Genomic DNA, 22,318 nt, shown 5'->3' with positions numbered 1-22,318 from the left:
TAGCACTTACTATTTTTATTTGTTCTCTCACACTTCATTAACAAGATACTTTATGATATTGCTATTTTTGTATGCTTGAGCAATTTCCATTTCTATCTATGTTAAGATATCTGCTATCAAGCAGTGTCATTTTTGTCCCATTCTCAGAACATGTATTTGACATAATTTGACTATCCTGATTATATTAAGCATGATCAACGTACTGAGTTTAAGATTTGGACAAAAAAATTATCAACTTTCAAGTTCTCATAGAGGGTCTAAGACACAAATATTTTTTGTTGGAAGAATTTCCTAAATTACTAGCGTAAGACCCAAGAGAGGTCAAAGCATCTGCATTCAGGGTAAGACCATTAGATTTGTCTTTTAGAAGTGCATATTCCCACTTGAAGTATCCACAACCTTTCTTACTACCTTCATGCTTGCCAACAGGACAACAAAAAAATGCTTTGCCATGATTTGGACCAGCATTTGACACATGCAGTTTTTTAGCTCTTCGACCACAATTACACAGAGGGGGAGTTGGTTTTCCATTTTTTACAGCTCTTACAGACGGATTCAAATTGACTGTGGAGTTCAGAATGGCAGGAGATGCTTTGGGCAAATTTGAACTTCTTAAAGGTAAGGAATGATCAGAAGATGCCATTTTGTCTTGATATATAGCAAAAGACTGTTTTTTTGCTGGTGGAAATGTTTTTGGACTAGTTGGCTTTCTTTTAGGAACCTCTGAAGGAGTAGAATAATTTCCAGTTAATGCAGATTGTGCTGAAGCAGCATTTACCTTTGCAGATGGTAACTTAAAAGCTGCAAAATTTGAAGTCTGCCTTTGTACCGTCCCTACATTATAGATAGTAGTATCAGGACTTTTGTAAATGATAGATTTCAGAGGTTCCACAGGTACTATGGTTTTCTCCAAACTCTGATTATCTGAACTCATGACAGCCGATTGTTTCAGAATTGTTTTCTCTTCAAACACTGTTAAAACATCAGTACTCGAGTCATCTTTGACTTGAACACAGTCTGAATTTTGTTCATATTGAGATTCTGGTATTAAAGCGACATCTTCCCAGTCAGTCAGCAGAGATAAGCAATCAGAACTAGTACTGACATCTTCATTGGAGATACTAACTGAGGCAATAGTAGTGGCAACAAGCACTAGTCCTGGTGGGTGTACTGGAGATCTGGTACAGCTAGATCTGGCTGTACTCAGAGGTTGCCCATTGTTCAATCCTTGCTCAATGCCTGTTGACACAGTACTGTGAGATTGCTGTGCCTGCTCAAGAGGAACAGGCAATCTGCCAGTGGATGCTGTTAAAGAGCTTCGGGCTTGAGCATGTAACTCTGTCCTTGAGCTGCTGCTAGGTACAATGTGGACATCTGCAGAAGAACCAATGCAAGTGGTCTGTTCTTCAGTTTGTACATTAGAATTTATCTGAATCCCAGCGACACACTTGTGGTTTTTCTCGGCCAGAGAATTTATTTCGCAAGTTCCATCTCTAAATGTTTCAGGTCTACTGTTACTTTCCTGTGGAGTCCTGTCAGTGAAGTTTATAGTCAGTGTTCTGGAAATTAAATTACTCTTTGCCTAGGGAGTCCATAAACAAAAGGAGATTTTAGAAAGAATACCCAGAAGTTTTAGGAATCAATGCACAAAATTAGTAAGCGTATCAGCCTAGGGATGTTCTGTTCAATTCATAGTCAAGATGCTGGGTTTATTATTTGAATAGCTCACCTTTCATCTGTATTCCAGGCTACAAAGCAAGTAGAAGGGAAGATAAGAAGTAGTTACTAACCTTATCCAAAGATTTAGTAACCTTCAGCACACATCCATCACAAATCAGCCTCCAAGCAAGACGGGCAGTATTCCGAGAATCATCCAAACCTTCAAAAGTATGGTTATACTAATTTTTTTTTTTTTAAACTACTACTGGGGATATAGTTCTTATTAGGGGAAAAATGTAATCTAGGCAAGCCTTACATAGGTGACAGGGTTTCACAGAACTCTGACACATAGTTACCTAGTTCAAAAAAGGGAAGCAGAAGTAAAAAATTCAAGAAAATTCCCTGTGCTGAAACACCTGAAGGACTAACCCATAGAGCTGAATATATCCACATACCCATATATCCACAATTTTTTAAATCCTTGCTCTGTTTAATATTATTAGTCGTGTCAAAAAAAAGAAATCATATTGTGCTGCTATTCTCTACACTAATATGCTGTCCAGAGCTATCGGGTAAAATCAAGTTTTCTTATCCTTCCTCCACCTCTTTTCTTTTGTGCCCTAGCAATTCAGAGATTGATCTTGTTGAACATGCACTCAATAGCAGTAGGAGAGATTTCAGATATAAAGCCTGAGGTTAGAAATAACAAACTCTGGTCTTTGAAGCATTTCTTGTTTTGATGTTTTTGTTGGACAGAACATTGCATAACATAATAGCTACTATTTAGAGTAATGACTAGCCCTTACTAGCTGGTTTAGTTTAGCTAACTACAGATAAACAGTAGCTATTTAGCTTTAAAAAAACCAAAAGTATATTAAAATGAGGATCATCATATTATACTTACCAGAATGTTCCCGTCCTGCAAAAGCTATCCCCAAATCCTGCAGGGCACCACTTAGCCCTTTAGGCTTCCTATTATAGAAGGACTAAGGAAAAAAAATGCAGGTGCTTAACATAAGCATTTCAAAACATCTTCACAGTGAAGTGAAAGCCATTTCAGAAATATCACCTTATGAATAATAAATCTTACGAGGCAATTGTGCAAGTCAAGTATCTTCATTTTACAGCTGGGATAAATAAGCATAAGACAGTAAGTGACTTACCCTGTAACAAATTGGAATGGAAAGAACAATGAATCCCTTCTCTCAGTCTTAAACTAATCCATTCTATCTTAGCTCTGCAGTTACTTATTTGCACTTTATGGCTTGCATTGATGAAGGCCTTAACAGCACAGCATTGAAGGATGCAACTATAAATAATATCTTGAGATGTGTAAATTGTTGCATATTGCAAAGGCATGGATATTAATATATTTGGCATAGGCATAATAAATTGTTTTTAAATGAGACAAGACAGTATTGCTACTCACTCCCAGTATCTCATTTGATTACAAGAAAGAGGGAATATTCACGCTGTTTATCTTTAGAGACCTAATTCTGCAGCCTAAGTTAAGAGCCTAAGCTCCAAGTGTCAGGAGAGGTGGACTCCTGGATCACCCTTTGAAAGTTTCTTTGAGTACACAGGGGAAGGTATGCTGAGCTGCTGTTAGCCCCCAGGTTAGAACTCTGTTGCAGTGTAGACTGTGTAATAAAAATATACATTCATTTTTTTCAGTATTATTCATGCTGTTCAGAATATACTTTCTGGTCCAAGCACAGTTCACATGCTAGACCTGTAAGTACCTCTAAACAGATGGTGATGACTATTTTCTATGCAGCAGTGTAAGGCAGCAATAAGAGCACACAAAACCAGGGAAGTTAGGAAGCCAGCAGAGCAAAAGAAGTCAGGAAAGGAAAGGCAGCTTGAAAAATTCTCCTAGGACTATCATTCATTTCTCCACAATAATACCAGGTTGTTTTCTGAGTATTAAGATTTCTGTTAAAATTCATACAGTTCTAACAAATGCAATTTGTTATTCAGCAATAACACGGAAGGAAAATAAATGGGTTACTCTAGTCACTGGAACATATAATACTTGCTTGTAACTTCAGATACAGTTAACCTTTGAGATGATAATATGGGTATCAGTCTTCTCACCCTGTATGTTGCTTTGAGATCAATCCAGGAATTGAAAATGTCAGGTTTTCGCAGCTGCTTCCTTTTACACTCATACTGCAAGCACACACCCAGGTCCCAGTCTGCACAGAAAAAACCCACAAATAATCCATCACTAAAGAACTGTCCTAAAATCTACATAAACATGGCTTAAAATCCACATAAAGGGACATACCCTCAATGTACTAGTAGTATCCTGTACTGCTGGACAGGAAGTGTAGGCTAACAGGCTTCATTAGCACAGGCTAACGAAGTCTTTGTACATGAAAGCACTAGGGTTGCTGCAGTGGGACATAAGGATAAGTGAATGCATGTTGTCAGTAAAGAATGACTTCATGGTGGGTAGAGATCTCAAAGACCTCGTTACATCATTTAGACACACTAAGAATGGTGACACAGTTCACTATATGTAAAGCAGAAAAATGTAATGATGTCAGACGCTGGAGACAAAGATGTAGCGAACACATCAGGATTCAATGGATTTCGTATTTTCAGTCTTATCCCAATATTGCAGATCTTTAATACCGAATAACAGGATTTTGGCTCTCTAGAAGTGAAGACACAATCTCACTAGCACCACCAAATGTTCATTTTTTATGTGTAGTATTCTGCAGAAAAAGCAAATGAAAATTTTATTTACCTGTCCAAGTAACAAAGGTACATGGTTTTGCCTCTGAAGTAGAATGACTTGGAATATCTGAACTGAATATAATTTTCTTCTCCTTTTGTATCTTTTGAATCCATTTCAAAAACTGCGATAAACAAATGTTTAGAGGGACCCCTTCATCAACCTGATTCTTTATGGAACAGAACAAGAAATGTATGTGTTAGTATGCACTAAAATTAATTTGAGATGTGTTTCTCTTTAGCTCTTGAAAGGCATGTTTAAAAAAAGTAGTAAATAGCAATTATAATGGTGTAAAATAATACTGAATAGCAGCTCTACCTGTGTTATGCCCGTTAGTTCTGTACAAAATTCAGAGAGAATAGGATGCTCCTGGGGCTGGACATATGTGTGAAATTCAGATTCAATCTCTCCTGTTGAAGTGCTCAACAGGACTGCTGGAAATTCAACTGTGACAAAAAAAACCAAACAAAAAACCGAGAAAAACAAAAACCCGATAAAAACAAACAAAAAACCCGAACCCAGGAAGGTTAAAGCTGTTCCCAGAAATTACTTCCTTTGCTTTAAACTGGAGTTGAACTCTCCGTAATTAGAAGGAACATCATGTCATGGAGACGCAACGCGTAAGGCTCCATCCGTCAGCCCCGCCTCCCCGGGCTGCTGCTCGGCGCCGCCCGGCCACCGAGCGCCCCCGCGCCGCGCCGGGCCGCCCCCGCCCACCGCTCTGCGCCCGCGCAGCGCCGCCCGCCGCACTCACTGATCTCGGGGCCGCGCCGCGCCGCCTCCCGCCAGCACGTGGCCTCGAAGTCGACGACGACCAGGTACCCGAAGGGCTGCCCCGCCGCCGCCCGCGCGCTGCTCCGCGCCCGCGCGCTGCTCCGCGCTAGCCCCAGCTGCCTGCGGACCGCAGCGGCGCCGGCCTCGCCTCAGCGTCCCCGTGCTGAGGGGCCCGCCCTCACCCCGCCCCTGCGGACTGGCGAACGCCCCGGACCCCGCCAAGGCTTCGCCCGTCCGGGCACCGCCACCCTTCCCCCCCCGCCAAACCGCCCCGTCCCTTCAGGACCGTCTGTGGGAGGGACACCCCACCGCCCACCCCCGGTACCTGGCCCTGCGGCCCGCACCTAGCCAGGCGCTTGGTGGCCATCTTCGCTCTCAGCCCCTGTCGGGCGGGCAGCGACCACTCCGGAGCGGCCTCGGCGCCGCGGCGACCATTTCAAACCTCCCGCCGGCAGCGGAGGCTCCGCCCCCATCCGCGCTCTGGCTCGGCTGCTCTGGCCTTGCCCGCAGGCAGGCGCAGGTAGCCGCGTGCCGAGACGGCGTGCACACCGGTGGCCGGGGAGGCCGGCGTGGCTGAGGTGGGGTACGCGGCCGAGGTCCCTCCTCGGGGGACCGGGGGAGGAAGGGGCGGCTGGGGATCGGCCCCATGACGTTAGGGCTGCAGGCGATCCCCGCCCGCCCCTCCCCCCTGATGCTTCCCGGGGAACCCCGGTGGTGGGCGCGCGCTGGGGCCTGGCCCGGAGGGGCCGGGGCCGACTGGCAGCCCGGGCTGTCACCCCGCTGTGAGGGGCCGTGGCGGCATCGCTCCACGCCGCCCTGACCCCGCGGTGCTTTCCTCTAGGCCATGGCAAAGGCTGTCTGTGTAAACGGGTGCAAAAGGCCCGCCGGAGCCGGCGAGGACGCGGGGGGACAGCAGGCAGCTCGGAAGAGGAGGAAGGCGGGCGGCGGCCGGGGCCCTGAGGTGGGTGACAGAGCTCCCGTCGCACGGGTGTTGAGGAAAACGCTGCAGGCCTGCGGCTGTGTGGTGGTTCTCTCTTACAGCCCCCTTTTTGCTTAGGTTTATTGCATCACACGTTGGGCTGCTGGAAACTTAGCAAAAACGTGTTCTACTGGTAGTCTAGCTAGAGCTTTGGCTAAAGATAATACCTACAGATAATGGCTTAGTTTCTGCTCCAAGAAGTAGGGAAGTGAGCTCATTTTGAGTGTTAGGCATTTACGTTTAAGGAATTTTGTTAAAAGATAATACACTCTCCAGTATCGTTTTTTCCTAAACAAGGTAGATCTTGGAAGGAGCATTGTGTCTGCTCAGCACGTTCACACCTGAAGGATGCAAATCGACCCAAAGTTTCTACCTTATGGTAACATCTTACTCACCCAGGTCACAACTTAGTACCCGGCATGAGACAAAGGTACATGTGTCTGACCTGTGAGATCAGTCTTATTTGCACCTGAGTAGACTGAAATTCCTGTGGTTGGCAGGCAGCCTTTGCTTGGTGAAATGAAACTTGTGCTATTTGGTTAGGGTTTTTTTGCAAAGCTCTAATTAGGCTGTATTGAAAACAATGGTGTCATTACTTATTTGTCTAACTTAGCATGAGAGATAAGGGACTAGCAATTATGCCGTCCTGTGTTATTATTACCAGATGATTCTTAACCACTTGAACCTCAAAGGTTGTCACCTCTGTTTAGCTTTCTTACACAATGACAAATGGCTTTAAAAGTGCAGCAGCTAAATCCCAGGTGGGCAGGCTCTGTCAAAATTAATGAGCACAAGGCTTGTTAGCGTCGTGGGGAAAACACAACTTCTGATAGCTCTTTATCCTGTGGGACCTGTATGCTGTGGCGTCTTTTCAGCACATAAAAAAAAAAGAGTATTTTAAAATTTTTACAGCTCAAAGGAGCTCCATTGGAACAGGCCATATGGTCAGTAGAGGTCTCCAAAGGCATGCATTTACTTGCTGATTAGCTTTTAGAAGAATTTGTGCATTTAGGCTTAAAGAACTGTTGTGCTGAACTGTGTGGTACACTGTCCACTCTATCACATCAACTCGATGCTTTCTTCCTGCAGTTTCCTTGGATTTTACTGAAACTTTTTTTTTCCTGCAGGGGCCAGCAAACCCATCTGCCAAAACAGATCACATAATGTAAATGAAGCAAATGGGTTTCAACAAAACCTTATATGAAGTGGCTACGTATAACACTTGTATAAATGCCCAAAGCTCTACAGCAGCAAGTGCATGAATGGGTTGAGAGAGCAGAACATCGTGCTTGCAATCAAATAACTTTAAGTCTCCTTACTACATACATCTACTTACATTAATCTTTATTAAATAAATCTTTGAAGTTAGAGTACTGGGTTACTGAAATATTGATAGTAAATTTAATATTAAAGTGTTATCGGAAAGGAAATTTTGCCTGTAATGAGTGGAAGACTTATTTTAAATGTAGTTGATCCTATCCAAATAGAAACTAGTTTCCTTTTACCATATAATTCACTTAATTTTCCATGAACTTCTGTGATTACATAAAACCTATCTTTGCTATCGTTTCCCTTTTTACAGGAAAAGTCATCTCGCTTGTCGACAGCTTTATTTGGTGAGGACTGCGAAATCAGCCATGACCAGCTGTATGAGTTGTTAAAGTATGCAGCTTTGGGAAAATGCCACAATGCAACACAACCCAGGTATAACACATACATATGTGGGAATCAACTCTGTCTTGTGTCCTGAAGTGTTGTGAAAACATACCTAAAGGCCTATTGGCCATACTGGTTTTGGAATCCTTGCAACACAGTTACCATAATGACACCTGTATTATGTAGATAACGGCCGGAGACCAGAATTCCTGTTCTGATAAAAAATTTACCATTTTGTAGTTCTGTTTCATGCAGTTATCAAAAATTAAACAGTTTTGTGGAACAGAAGAAGCTTCACACATTGAGAAATGGAATACCATGTTAAAAATATTAACAACACAAAAAATAGTAACACGTTTCATGTCAGATATAATTGAAACAGAGTATTCTAGAGTGTTTTGGGAAAAACATTTTAATGACTTTTCCCTTTTTAAAGGCAACTTCTCAGCAATGGAAGGGAAAGGGTGAGGCGGGTATATAATCTCAGATGGCAAAAATATGGTGAAATGTAATAAATCCTGAAATGAAACGCAAGGCAAACACTTTAGATTTTTAGTAGCGAATAGAAAATAATTTTGTGAAACATTTTTGATGCATTAATTCACTAGACTGCATCACTGCAGCTGAAGTTACTCGTGTATTCACATTCTGAATGAGGTATAAATGTCTTGAAATGGTACTGCAGCAGAATTTTGCTATAACTCATTCTTTCTCTGTCTCGCATATCATGTTGCTTCCAGGAATGTGGCTGTTTGAGATAAGCTATAAAGCTTCTTCTCACTGAAGTCATTTGGCACTTTGCCACTCACTGACTTAAAAGCTGGGCTGGTTCCAAGTTTTATTTTTAAGAGTGCTTGATAATTGTTTTGCTTTGATTTTTTTAAAATTTTTTTTTAAACTGCAGCTGGTGCCATATTTATCACCAAAGCCACCTGGCTGGGGTTGTGGTTATTGTTCTACATGAAATGAGCCAACTCCATTTCTACAAATTCTATTTGCAGTTCAAACACCTCAGAAAAGTCTTCCAGCATGTAAGTCCCCAGACTGTATTGCTGTCTTCTTCCAGTCCTGAAACCATGTCCCAAGGATTGATCGCTGCAGTGAAATTATTGCCTTTTCCAATAGGAAGTTGCTTTGACTCTCAAAGCAAGCTAATGAGAGGGTCTATTTGTAGTCTTTGTCAGCTCAGAACAAAGGCCAAGGCTTTGATATTAGAAACAGGTTTTCAAGACTTATGTCTTTGAAGCCTTACCAGGTGAAATGTGTATTGGTGTTTCAGTCCTCTGACTATTATGCTTCCCACGTCTTCAGGATGCCAGTGAGATTAAAAATATCTTAGTTAGTTTGGAATTTACTCTGAGTGAGGAGACTCTCAATAGAGTTATGCTATTCCCACTGTTTGAAAAATCTCACTTCTGCTATTTGCACTTTATGTCAAGTTTCTCTCATTTCGCAAAAAGATTATTAAAAGAATTATTTTAATTTTCTGAGTTACAAGCAACATTTTTGAAGGAAGGAAGGAAGAAATGCTTTGATTCAGACTTCTAGAGAATTCTCCCTGAACTGCAGCAAATGCAAATCACAACTTAACTGGAAAGTCTGGAACTTGCTTTAGTTTCTATCAAAGAAAGTCTTTGAGTTTTGCCTTCTTGATCATATCACACAAGGCAAATCTGTCCCTTAGTACAAAGAATCCTCTATCGTCTGTCATTAAAACAGGTTTGGTTTGTGTTGGTTTGCTTGATATTTCTGCTTGTTTCAAAGTCTCTGACATATCTCTTTTTTTTTTCCCCAGAGATTCACATTAACACCTTCCACTAACTTCCTAGCCAGCCTGTATGGAGAAGGAGCAAACCTGAAACCTCAAAACACTGCACGAGGTATCTTGCTTGGTTTTGCATGATCTCTTTCAACCACAGTGATTCACTTTCAACGGTAATTTAGGACTTTGCATCGTATGCCATCCCAGTGTGCTGCTATGGTAAACTTGTTTACAAAGGAAGACATATAACGGCTTAAACCATGAGACTAGTTACGCTAACTACTTCAGTAACTCTGTTGGGCTTATTGTCACAAGTAAATGCAAAAAGCAGAGAAGAAGTTTTTAACATGTTTAATCCAAAATTCTGATGCTTCATTACCCATTTTGTGATTATTTTATTCTAATATATATCTCTGTATCTTATGAATAAATTAGATTCAAGCTGAGTAGCTATTAATTTCTTCTTAGTTTACTTTGTTATACTGAGCAGCAAATCAAGGCAAAGAACGGGTTTGTTGACAAATGATTTCCTATTTTTACACTCTTTATAGAGGTGATTGTAATCCAACAGGCTTGTACAAAACCTGCAAGAGACTACAATGAGAACTTCACTGAAATTGTTAGAAGTGTAACAAAGAATCTTGCATTCAAGTCCTAAATGGGAGAATGAACAGCTGTTACTTTCAATGTATTTGACAAAGTCCTCTGGCATCCTGACTGTAAACCTACTGCACAGTCACAGATCTGAGATGTCAGGTATATTTTTCTTTTAAGTGCAATCTGCAGATAATCAACTACAGGATACTTTAACTTTATACAGCTGTGGATTCTGGTGTCAGTTTAGTGCTTACTTCTTTGTGAGCCACACTTAGAGCACATTTTCTCCTGATAATACTTATGGGAAAGAGTTTCACAGAGAAGGTAGGAAAAAAAGATAATTTCTTTTACAGCTTACATGAAGTAACAGATGATTATGTTGTCACACTTATGAGGCAAGTTTGTTCTCTCTATTTCTGAAAGGCATGTGAGACAGAGGCTTGTGGTGTGACGTGCTTCTGAATCAGCCATCAGTGTCAGTAGCTGAACTGGGAAAAGATTCAAGTATCCTGAATATCCAGTATTTTATATATATACTTAGTATATACATTATGTACATTATGTATAGTATTGTGTATATATAACTATGTATATATAATGTGCATAGTGTGTATGTGTATATATATACACGATAAATTAGATATAAACTGGAGATATATATAGAAACTGGAGAGAGAGATAGAAACTGGAGATAGACAGACAGACAGAGACATAGTCTGTCTGTCTTATCTCTCTCTCTGTCTGTCCATCCATCCATCCATCCAGTTTATTGTTTCAGGTAGTGTTTTCCTTTGAAATGGTGTAGCCTCTTAGTGGACAGCCTAATGCAGAAAACTGACTGCAGGTTGGGAGTGCTATCTGAGCTTGACAAATGCTTCTGTATTTTACAGGTTTGACTTCCACTAGCAGTGAGTGTATTCCTAAAAAGTCAGACTTGCAATGTGATCCCATCATTCAGAAATACGGAGAAAAGAAACGAGGCCTAACTAGCTATACGCTAACTTTAGAAGAGCAGAAAAAAAATGACTATCCCATAAAAGGTCAGTTTTTGAGGGCTTTTGTTTGGTTGTTTTGTTGTGTGGTTTTTTTTTTATTTTGAGAGTTAGTGGTATGTTTGGTCATGAGAGATAGGAGTTTTAGGAGAGGTCTGCTGCTTATTCATGGGTATCTTTTCATTCTAGGCTCCCCTGGATGCAAGGGCTATATATATACAGAGTGTGATCAGCAGAGGACGGACAGCAGCCCCCTCTTTGGTCTGGATTGTGAAATGGTAAAAAGAAATGCGTGTGGCCTTACAAAATATAGTCAAACAACCAAACTCCTATCAGCTATTCCAAAGTGAGCCAAGCACCCTGTGTATTTGCTAAACCACTTCTGATACATTAATATCTGCTGCCAGTCTTCATTGATGGTAGCAGTGCTAATGCAGCCATGGGGAGGACTCAGGAAGTGGTTCTGGCAACAAGACAGAAATGTTATCTTGCGCAGTGCAGCAGAGAGCTCACTTCTGCGTTGGCTGTCAGAGCAGCAGCTGGATCTGCCAGGCCCATCAGCAATGGTGCCTGAGACTGCTGTGGAATTCTTCCTCCCAGCCCTCCCCAAGGTTTGGGAAAGGAAAGATATTTCCCTATCACACATCTTCGTTCATTTAACCATCACAGTTCTTCTGGCAGCATGCTGTGCTGTTTTGACCTTGCAGAGATGCCTATTTGGCATCAGCATTGAGTTACTAACAATACAATGTGGGCGCTGCTTTTAAATTGTACATCTTTGCCAGTGAAGATGCTCTCAGGGACAGCTCTGCAGTACAGAGCACAGACTGATCTGTGAAATCAGCACTTTATAACGGTTTTCTTTCCGTTGTGCTTGCCTGTGTGTTTGCTGTGCTTATGGTGGGCATGTAACAATTAAACTGAAGCATGTTACAGTATAAAACAACTAGCTTTGAGAGGTAGATCTCTATGTTGAGTAACTCCTTAGTAGTGATGCTGGCTGCAGCCAAAGCAGATGTTAGGTAAGGTTTTTGAGTGGCAGCATCATGTTGATTCAGCAACTGCCTTTGCTTCTTCCTGACAGTGCCTGACTGCAAAAGGGAACGAAGTCACTCGTGTCTCTTTGGTGGATGCACAGGGTCAATGCCTCTTGAATGAACTAGTCAAACCTGAAAGCACAGTAGTGAACTACCGCACCAGGTGACTTGCACATAAGTTTCTTATCTCTTCGTCTTTAAGAGCTGCAACCCTTTCAAATTAAACCTGTTACACAGGACCTTTCAGAAGTTTTGGTTTGCACAGTTGTCTACTGCTTTTTTCTCAGTGTTAAGAATACAGTTCTTGCTATGTGATGAGAATAACCAACATTATGTATATGCTCTCTGCTACATAGTGCCCATGTGGCTAGGCAGAAGCATTATCATTCTGCAGCGTTACAGGAGAAGTTCAATGATACGCAGTATGAGTTACTTTTTATTGCTGGCTATAAAATAGGATACAGGCTAAGAGTGTACGATTGCAGTCTGCGTCTCTCTGCTCCATAGCTAAGTTTGCTTATCTGTAAATAAACAGAGCAGCTGATCAGCTTTCACACACCTCTAGGGCTGGGTTCAGGATGGTAACAAAAGCAGGCAAAACTCAAGCCTTGTCTTTTCTAAAACTTTGCCTGGTTTTGTCCAGGAGGTGATGTGCCAATCCCCTCAGGTTACTTGGAAGCATCTCCTTTCACCATTGGTCTTGCAGTATTTCCTTACCTGTGCTATCTGATGATAAGAACTGCATCACTTAAGAATAAGTTATACTTGAGAGAAACTTTTGAAACAGATGTGGTAGCACTCATAGCAGTTTAATATACCTGCAGTATATCCTCTTATGTTGGAACAGAAAGCATTAAGTAGCATTCTGTCATTAGTTACACACAGTTCACGTTTTACATGCCCTGCTTGTAATATTCTCCAGTAGGCACTGTCGCTAATGTGTTCCTTTTACCTCATACAACTTTTTTTTAAAGATTCTCAGGAATCACAAAGAAAATGCTTCTTCCAGTGAAAACAAAACTGCCAGACATCCAAACCAGACTGAAAAAAATGCTTCCCCATGATGCGGTCTTGGTGGGTCATTCTTTAAATGCTGATCTTCAGGCTTTGAAAGTGAGTATGCCTTTAAGAGTGTTTTTTCCAACCCTGTGATACTCATTTCAGACCTGAAAACGCTAAACAATTCCTCTTTTTATTAGTGAACACTTGTTAATTGCTTTTTATTATGAATAGTGTTATGTCTGTAAGGATTTAAAAGAGAAACACTCTCCTGACATCTGTAAAACTTGCAGGGGGCTGTTGAGAACCCAAAAGGAAGAGAGGAGTCTGTCCAGACATAGATATGGTTGCAACAGAAGCTTTACCTCTCTGCTTCAGCCAGGTGCTTTTGGTAGCTCTGTCACAGGAAGAACTGAAGTCCTTCCTTCCTGTGTTTAATTTAACCAACCTAAATTGCTTGAATCTTAATTAATCTTTCTAACACACTCTAGATCTTCCCAACAGAGTGTTAGAAATGAGAGTTGCGCTTGTTTCATTACACCCATCTGCTCTCTTCTTGTGGACCAGTTATCTGTCAGTGAGAAACTGGCAACTGAAATGCAAAGGCAGAGGCACAGGTAACAATGGAGTTACTGCCCAATTCTATATGACTGCTGTTCTTAAATTAAACTGGTGATGTTTTCTCTCCTCCAGATGATCCACCCCAGTGTTATTGACACTTCATTGCTTTTTGCCAGAAATGAAGGGCGAAGATTTAAGCTAAAATTTCTAGCCAAAGCCGTTTTAGGGTAAGATTATTATTATATTATCATGGGAAATATTAGAAACTGTCATGGAGGGTCATAGGGTCTTGCTCTTCCACTAGTAACATCAGAATTTTTTGTTGTTGTTCACTAAAATTTAAAAGGAAGGAGCAGGCTGTGCAAATAGACACAGTAAAGAAGAATTTACTGCCTGCTTGAAACGTCAGGCAGCGTAATAAATTGGCTTGTCTTTGAGCAAGCAAGGACACTGTGACCCAACCAGATTTGAGTCCTCGCAAAATAGCTTTTCTTCAGGTCTGTAGCAGTAGCAGTGTATTGAATTGTAGAGCAACAAAGACACTCTGGCTCACACAAATGAGATCTGTTGCAGTTAGCAAGAAAGAAAGGCTAATACATAAAAGTGTGATTTACTGACTTAAATCATACTCCTCAGTGTACTAGCTATCACTGGATAGTATGTTTTAGTGATACAGTTCTGACCATTCCATAGCGAATATTAATACCCTGCAGCACCAAACTTCACTGAGTTGGAGGTTGCTTCCCTGTCTGTGTGCAAACTGTGAGTTGGGTCATTGGTCAAGGAAGAAGTAAAATTAAAAATAGTCATGCATCAGAGTACCAAGTATTAGCACTGCTTCTGTCAAACCTGGTAAACAGTGTTTTGTTCAACATTGCAAAAACATTTCTTGCAGTAACTTTTGGGAATATTTCACAAGAATGCTGCTGCACAGAACTGAAATCCTTTTTGGAGAGGGGAAAGCTGTTTGGCCTGAAAAGGACCCAGTTTAGAAAAGACAGGATGTTGGTCAGTGTGGAAAAACAGATAACCTGCCTCTACACCTAATTTTGATGCCCTAGGAAGGAGATTCAGTGTGAACAGAAGCTTGGGCATGATCCTACAGAAGATGCTAGAGCTGCACTGGAATTGGCTCAATTCTTTATTGAGCAAGGACCAGCAAAGGTAGCTATATCTAATTAAGATTTCTGTCCTTAATCACAGAATATACAAGTTGTGCTTATGAAGGAGAAAACCCACATTCCTGCCCATCCTCTTGTTGATGTAGAAGAGAAAATGGACCTGTGATAGAGGCCACAATTTTGACAACTTCTTACTTTCAGCATATATCCAGGTATTTTAATAACCTGGAGTATTACCAGTGTTTCAGTACTCAAACACTGATGTGAATCAGCATTGCTGCTGATCTTGAAGAAGGGGCATTGGTTAAAGAAGGATTCGGACACTTTCAGCCTACAGGACTGCCTGTCTTTTTTCCAGTTGTATGTTGTGGCAGTGATTCAGCTGGTCTTATGAGTCTTTTGCTTGTGTTGTTGATTTCTGAGAGAACTTTTTTGGAGATGATTGCTGGTTGATGCTGTGAGTGCTGCATGCTTGAAAATGACAACAGAAAATAGTAAGGCAAGAAATTAATGCTTGTGTTTCTTCACTACTGTGGAGTGTGTCTAGGGGACTCGGAGAAAGCATATGCTTTTTGGTTAGCTACAGTTAGCTGAGATGAAAATCAGCGATTCTTCTTCCTTCCCCAAGGTAGCAGAACTAAACTTGGAGATGCTTCTGACAACTGAAAAACTGGCTGAGGTCCCACAGAACAAAGCTGCGTTACGGCAACAAGGATTTAGGGTCCAGAAACAATTGAATGAGCCTCTACATTTTTCCAAACCATGGTAATAAGATTCTCAAATATGCATGTTTTTCCTTCAGTTGAATCCTCAGTAAAATCAAAGAAGTGAGTTACGTTTTTTGGAAGCCATCAGGATCTTCAGAGAGACACAAATAATTGCAGCATAGCACTGGAAAACTTTCAGAAGTTGCATCTTACATTTCACAAAGCATGTTCTAGGCTTCTTTTGATGTTGAAGACAAGAATATTCTTTCAAATGTCTTTAATGAACTGTATCATTTTTCTCTGACAAGCACTTCTTGAAAGCTTTTAATTCACCATATTGACAAGTACTGTAATTCATAGCTTGCTTCTCTCTGCTAGTTTTTTAGACTGCTTGCAGGTGACTGGCCAAAAACCACTCCTTTTGGGCAGACAGGAACTAGACTCTCCTGGCCTGTGTCAGAGTAACCTGAGCGCTTCAAACAAACAGGTGAGTGGACTTAGAGTGGGTTGGTCAAAGCAAGCATCAAAGTAGTTCAAAGTTCTTCTTGTTCTGGGGGTGGGTAGAGGAGTGCTATTTTAAAAAGCTGACTGACAGTACTCTTAGCAATAGTGTTAATACCAGGTTAGCTAAATCCATTTTAATATTTTGGAAATAAGCTTTGATCCTCAACATCCTCTCATGACTCACTAAAGAAGAATTTCTGCCTGAGGGCTTCCTTGGACAATAATGAAAATTAAAGTTAGGAATTAAGTTTGATAGCTTTGTTTCTGATCCTTTGCAGTACAATTGTCATGTACCTCTTTGAGCCTTTATGCTCTTTTTCCCTCCAGATTCTTCAGAGAGCCTTAGAAGATGTTCCCCTGTCCACATTCAGTATCGTTCAGTTCAGCTTAGGTCCAGAGTACATTGTGTCTCAACTTCTTGCTGGACTTTGTGAAAAGGTACTATTTTTTTTGAGAATAGTCTTCATTGCTGAGCTTGGAAAGAGACATTATTTATCTGGAGGCACCAAGTAGTTAGTTCCTTTGCTTTGTGAAGTTCCTTCTCTAATCTGTGTTCCTCCAGGTGAGAAGCAAGCTGACTGACATGCTGACAATTTACGCAGGTCCATTTGAAGAAAGCTTTTGCTTGAAGTCTGTGAAAAAAGAATTTGGGAGGTGTGGACCCATCCAATCTCTCACAGTGGTAACTGAAACATACCAGGTGAGGAGCACTCAAAGCATTAGGCTTGCTGACAGGCATGGAAGGCCCAAGTAATCTCGTGGAAAGACATGGCTTAGAACCACTGAAATACCAGTTACTCTGTTTGGGTTTTGTTCTGGTGGTTTAGTCATCAGCTACAACAATTCAGGGTCTCTGAAAGCTGCTCCACACAATGACAAGAAGAAACACGGCTCCTGTGGCATAACTGTGCTGTTCAAGCTAGAGGACTGTGAGCATTGGAGAAGCTGAGATGCTTTTTGTCCTTCTTGAGAACTGATATGCTAAGGCCTTTAATGGCAAAAAAAAAGTTGATATTAATTGATGAGCTAATTGAAGGTTGTTTTTAACAGCTATGGAGTGTTACATATATTACCCCCAAACCTATTTACATTCTGTTTTTGAAAGAAAACACAACTATTATTGAGACCTGACTATTAAAAAGGGAGGACTTATGTGTCGTATTGATGAGCGTGATGTATCTTATCATTCTTTTTTAAGCCCTATGTCTGTATCCAATACGAAGTGCTGGAAGCTGCCCAGCTTGCTGTGGAAAGCCTAAACGGAGCTGAGGTAGCAGGGTCCTGCATTAAGGTAAACAACGCAAATAGCTTAAGTTATGTTGAGCACAGGAACAGCATCCAATATGTGTCTTTTAGTGTCTGCTCACAGCATAGCGTCTGGGCAAATATTGGCCAGTTGCGCTATTACCATCTCCGTGTCCCTGGACAATTTAGGGCCGCTGGCAGAAAGGAAATGGTTATAGCCCTCCTTTTTCCTTTCTGCTTGTCAGCAGATGGGAATTAGAAAGCATTCTGACCTCCAACTGCAGCTTTAAAAGGAAGAGCCAAGTAAGAGGGTATTAAAATGCCATATACAAAGTATGGGGCTCTTAATTTTACAGTGTTTCTGCATTACAAACATGGTATCTTCCTTTTTCATGACTAATTAAGTTAGCCCTCATTAGTCATATTTTTTTCAAGGGAGGGAAAATAGCTTGTCAACTTTTGGTAACGGGAGGAAATAATTTACAATAGAGGCTGAGAACACAGAGCTGCTCAGGGTCACAGGCTGTGTTTGTTCCTGCTGAATCCACCCCAGGTCCAGAGACCTGTCACCGCAGCAATGCTGGACTGTGATGTTTTGATAAAGGAACTAGAACTGGATGTAGAAAACGAAGGTGTGATTTATGTGGCGGGTCTAAAGAAGTCATTAACAGAGATGGACTTGCAAGAAGAATTCAGCCAGTTGAAAGACCTCGAAACACTGTTCCTGCCAAAGGCACTCCAGCATGGAAAGCACAGGAGCTGCTGTTTCCTCAGTAAGTAGCTTCACATACAGCAGGCTTATTTCCTTCCAGTCAGCTCATTCAGCAGCCCTTGGGACTTTGCACAGATACAGCAAGAGCTACTGAAACTCATGTATACTCAAAGTGATGGTATTTAAAATACTCAGTGAAAGCATGTAGCGTTTGGAGGAGCAGTTTACAGCTAAGTATTTAAAAGGAAAAAAAACCTGCTTAAAAAAAAAATCATCTTTACTTAGAGTAGTTTCAAGATAGTTCATTGGCTCCAGTACTTCAACATGAGGGTTGGCTACTGTGCAGCTTCACACAGACAAGTAAGCTCCTCTAAATAGGTGAGGAGAACAACTGGATGAGTGCTGTTGCAGTTAACTGGCATTTCTGTAGTGTGATGTTTACCTGTAGCAAGATGAGGGTCTGTTTCTCATCTCCTTCCTGCTCCAGGCCTTTAGCCCTGCCCCACAGGTGCCAAGGAGCAGGGCAGCAACATCACTGCCAAGGCATGTTCCCCTTCTCTTTGTGTTTCAGAATTCCAGAAATCACAGAGTGCTGTGGATGCCCTTGAAGTTATAAATGGTTGGACCATGAGGGGCAGCAAACTAAGAAGTAGGAATGCTCTTGCTTCCGGTCACCTCTGGAGATGGATTTGGCAAATGAATCACAGCAATGGGAAGCAAGGAGGAAACATCTTGTATGAGAAAATGGAGCAGCTAACTGACTCTGTGAGTTTAAGTCTATGCTGATGTTCGTTGCAGTTAAGTTAGTTAGTGAGGAGGTACTGCCCTTGGAATCAGGAGAGGTAACTGAGCAGATGCAGGTGCAGGGCCGTGTGTAACAGAAGGGTTTCCTTGTGCTGGAGCAGAAAGGCTGCCAAGGATCAGTTCCCACAAGGCAGTCTGGAGAGGTAATACCACGAGATAGATAGTGATGTGTGCAGCGTACTGTATAACCTTAAAACCAGCATAGCTGCTCAGTGCAGTGAGTGATGCTACGCAGGAATGGAAGTCTCCCGGTGTAGGTGTACACGTGTAGCAAGTAAGTGGCATGGGAGTCAGCGGGAGAGGTGACTGACTGTGCAGCCATACAGGAAAACACAGCTCTCATTGCAGCGCTCATTTTTACCGGAGGAAGCTGCAGTGCCATTTGAGTAGGGCATGTGGTTGTCCCTGCCGCTGAGCCACTGCACTGTCAAATGCCAGCCAGTAACAGAATCACTGCTGTCTGCATCCTGACACTACTGCACAAGGGTCAGTCTTACTCCATGCACTTTTTTTAAGTGTGATTGCCACAGATCTGTGAATTGCTATAGCTGCAGGTAAATTGGGGATTTTAATGCTTATATTCTGTTTTGCAGGAGCAGGAGCTAAGGAAAAAGGTGAAGAAGTTAGACCACCATGTCAAAAAGCTTTATAGAAGTCTGCAGAATAACACCCTGTGTGTTGTTCTCTTTCCTGGAGTGAACAGGTAACTTGCCACCTGTTTTGCCAAGAGCCAAGGAAAATACATAGCCAAATATCTTTATCTTAATCTATTAAAAATTAAAACCCTGCACAAGGAAGTGAAAGCCTGAGAGAAGGCCTGAAGAAGGTGGTGTACTCGGTCTGACTTACTGTTCAGGTTTTATTGGCCTAACATGAAAGTTCTGCCCATAAGCCATGCCTGATCCAGAGCAAGCACAAGTGCTGAAACAACTTCTGTAGCTGATGGCCCAGATCAGCAAGGCTGAAGTAGACAGTGTTGATTAGTTACACAGGTCAGCTCAGTTCACCTAGCTTCCCTGGTGGATGTTTCATCCCTGTTGACAGCAAGTTTTCTGTCCCTGTGAGAGAATCGAGCAGCGTTCCCACAGCAGCAATTTTTTTTTTTTGGATGGTTTTGGTGGGGTTTTGTTTGTTTTTAAAACCACCTAATTGCTGCAGCCAAGGTACCATCAACCAGTTGTTGTCTTGTGGTACCCTGATGTACATGCTTCAGCCATAGCTGATGAAGGAGGTGGTTCATGCCCTCATTCCTACCTGAGGGACACAATGGGAAAACAAGAACACTTTCACCGAGTCCTTAAGCTTTCATAGGAAGGGGCAAGTCCTAGAGTCGAGGTGGGCTTCAGCGCCACTATGAGGGATGCTTCCCGGTGGGGTGGGCTTCCTGCATGTCAGACCCTGAGGCCTGAACTGCCACAGTCATCACTGCTTAATAATTAACCAGAAAGGTTAATTCTTTCCCAGGCAAGGCCCTAGTTACTGAGTACATAGTTCAGAAGTCATCTTTCTGTTCGTCTCACTGTGTCACTGTTCAGACACTCAAATAAAGGTCACATCTACCCTTGCTTTTCTTCAGTTTCCCTTCAACAGAAGGGGTACCATTCCTTGGGGAGACAGAAGACATGCCTTGAAATAGAAGCAGGGAGACAGAACTGCTTGGCAGCATGTCTTCTGCCGGGCTAGGCAGCCAGGCCAGGTTCTCCTCTCTTACTTGCAAAGCTTCCTGAGAAGAATCATGATGCTGTATTACCCTCTGCACCAAACAGCGTCCCTAGAAGGGAGATGCATCCTAAGCCAAGAGTATATTTAGGCTTAATGCCAGTGACAAACTGTTTTAGCAAGGTTGCATGCCAAGCGCTGCTCTTGGCATTATCTGCTCTAATTGTTCAGTTTCTAATTTTTTTAAAAAAGAATTATTTTTTAGATTTTTTTTTTTAATAACTTGTTGTCTTAAATAAAGATCATTAAGCTGCTTTCCCCCCACACCAAAGAAAAGACGAACAGCATACAAAATGAGACAGCAGCAATTCCTACCTTCTTAACAGAAGTGCTGATTGATTGCATGTAGCCATGTATAAATGGTTTCTTGCACAAGCTCAGTATCAAATACTGCCTAGGTTTAAGTCAGCCCTGGGGAAGGCCTGAACTGAGGCAATTTAGTAGTCATGTGGCCCTTTGACCATCTGTTGCCTTCTTCTGGGCTCTGAGTTTTTACCTTTCTGAGCAATCATTTGCCTCTTCACTACACCACTGTGTCACCTCAGTTATGCTGTGTACTAACCTGTCAGCCCCACTGGCAAGTTTGAGGGGAGGAGGGCTGTGCAGTTACAGTCCACACCATGTGTCTGCTGCAGCAGATGCCCTGGTCTCAGCAGGTCCAGATTTACTTTTCAAGGGCCATCTCAAACAAGCCTCACTTAGCACAAGCTTGCCTGTTATCTTGCACCACTGATGGGTATGAATCCCACTAGCAGAACGGGTGAATTCAGGAGTTTGCATCCACAAGGAGCGTACAGAAGCCCACGACGGGTTGGAAGGGAGCTCCATCCCAGGCTGGAACAGGTTTCTTGCCAAATGAGGTTCCTGTGCTAGTTTCCCAGAGGACTGACAGTCCAAGTTCTTGGTTAAAAAGAATGCCAAATAATTGTTGGGTGGAAAAAAAAGAAAATACAGTTTTTCAATCTACTGACCCTGAGGGTTGCAGGCTTCTCACTGCTAGACCAGCAAGCTTGTGTGTATCAAGGCTACCCTGAGCAGAAATAACATACCTCTTGTTTATGTTGCAGCATGTATGGATCACAATCTGGCCTTGGTCTGATGGGAATAAAAGATGACGGAGGGAGGAGTGCTTGTTAAACTGCCAAGTTTTTAAGCAAAGTCTTTTGTTAAGATATTTTTAATTGCTTTAAATATTGATGTCTTTGTAAAGATCTCTTACCATAGGAACAATAGGCTTTCACTCTGTATCTTTTACAAAGTCTAAAAATAAAAGCTATTCAAAACATCTTAAAGCACAAAACCTCTTCCATTAACCCTCCCTGCTGTGGCAGTTTTCCTTGGCCATGGGTGAGCCAGGGAAGAGCTGGGAGCAAACCGGGGGAGCGTTGCATAAAAGCCAGCCAGTATTGGCCTGTAAGGTGTCACTCAGCAAGTCGTTCATTGCCGGAGGCCGACGTACCAGCTGTGTTGTCTCCACCAAAACATTGCAGGCCGTAAACCAGCGAGCCAAGTTAATGCAGTACCTGCAGCAGCTGCGCAGCAGTTAAAAGCTGTTCTCGGGAATTGTGTGGATTTCTGGAAGTGCACTGTGCCAGCTCTGAAGCAGAGTCACTGCCTCCTTTCCGGAAAAGTACTGTACTTAGTACAGGGAAAGGAGGAATTGGTGATTCATACTTCTTGGACAACCTCCACTTTCTCCTCCCTCCCTGACCACCCCACACACAAAAAAGAAGAAAAAAAAGCCAAG

The 22,318-nt window shown here is 42.2% G+C and overlaps 2 protein-coding genes across 2 annotated transcripts; one reads left to right on the top strand and one right to left on the bottom strand.

Moving 5' to 3' along the window:
* Positions 1 to 238: 238 nt before the first annotated feature.
* On the bottom strand, positions 239 to 5,543 carry ERI2 (ERI1 exoribonuclease family member 2; the record flags this gene model as incomplete). Its single annotated transcript, XM_082006768.1, has 8 exons — positions 239 to 1,582; positions 1,791 to 1,879; positions 2,564 to 2,645; positions 3,757 to 3,857; positions 4,415 to 4,571; positions 4,721 to 4,848; positions 5,157 to 5,319; positions 5,502 to 5,543. 8 exons carry the CDS (start codon positions 5,541 to 5,543, stop codon positions 239 to 241), a joined length of 2,106 nt encoding a protein of 701 aa, XP_081862894.1.
* Positions 5,544 to 6,020: 477 nt separating this feature from the next.
* REXO5 (RNA exonuclease 5) lies at positions 6,021 to 21,708 on the top strand (the record flags this gene model as incomplete). Its single annotated transcript, XM_082006655.1, has 19 exons — positions 6,021 to 6,137; positions 7,738 to 7,859; positions 8,716 to 8,842; positions 9,607 to 9,691; positions 11,061 to 11,210; positions 11,352 to 11,440; positions 12,247 to 12,362; positions 13,174 to 13,312; positions 13,892 to 13,986; positions 14,821 to 14,923; positions 15,509 to 15,645; positions 15,966 to 16,074; positions 16,419 to 16,529; positions 16,654 to 16,791; positions 17,290 to 17,382; positions 17,890 to 18,109; positions 18,620 to 18,813; positions 19,446 to 19,555; positions 21,639 to 21,708. The coding sequence occupies 19 exons, from the start codon at positions 6,021 to 6,023 to the stop codon at positions 21,706 to 21,708; spliced, it is 2,325 nt and encodes a 774-aa protein (XP_081862781.1).
* Between the last annotated feature and the right edge of the window lie 610 nt (positions 21,709 to 22,318).

Source organism: Phaethon aethereus, assembly GCF_964289735.1.
Source record: "Phaethon aethereus genome assembly, chromosome: 15".
Taxonomy (NCBI): Eukaryota; Metazoa; Chordata; class Aves; order Phaethontiformes; family Phaethontidae; genus Phaethon; species Phaethon aethereus.
The sequence above is the reverse complement of the archived record's forward strand: the minus strand, read 5'-3'. Positions and strand labels throughout refer to the sequence as shown.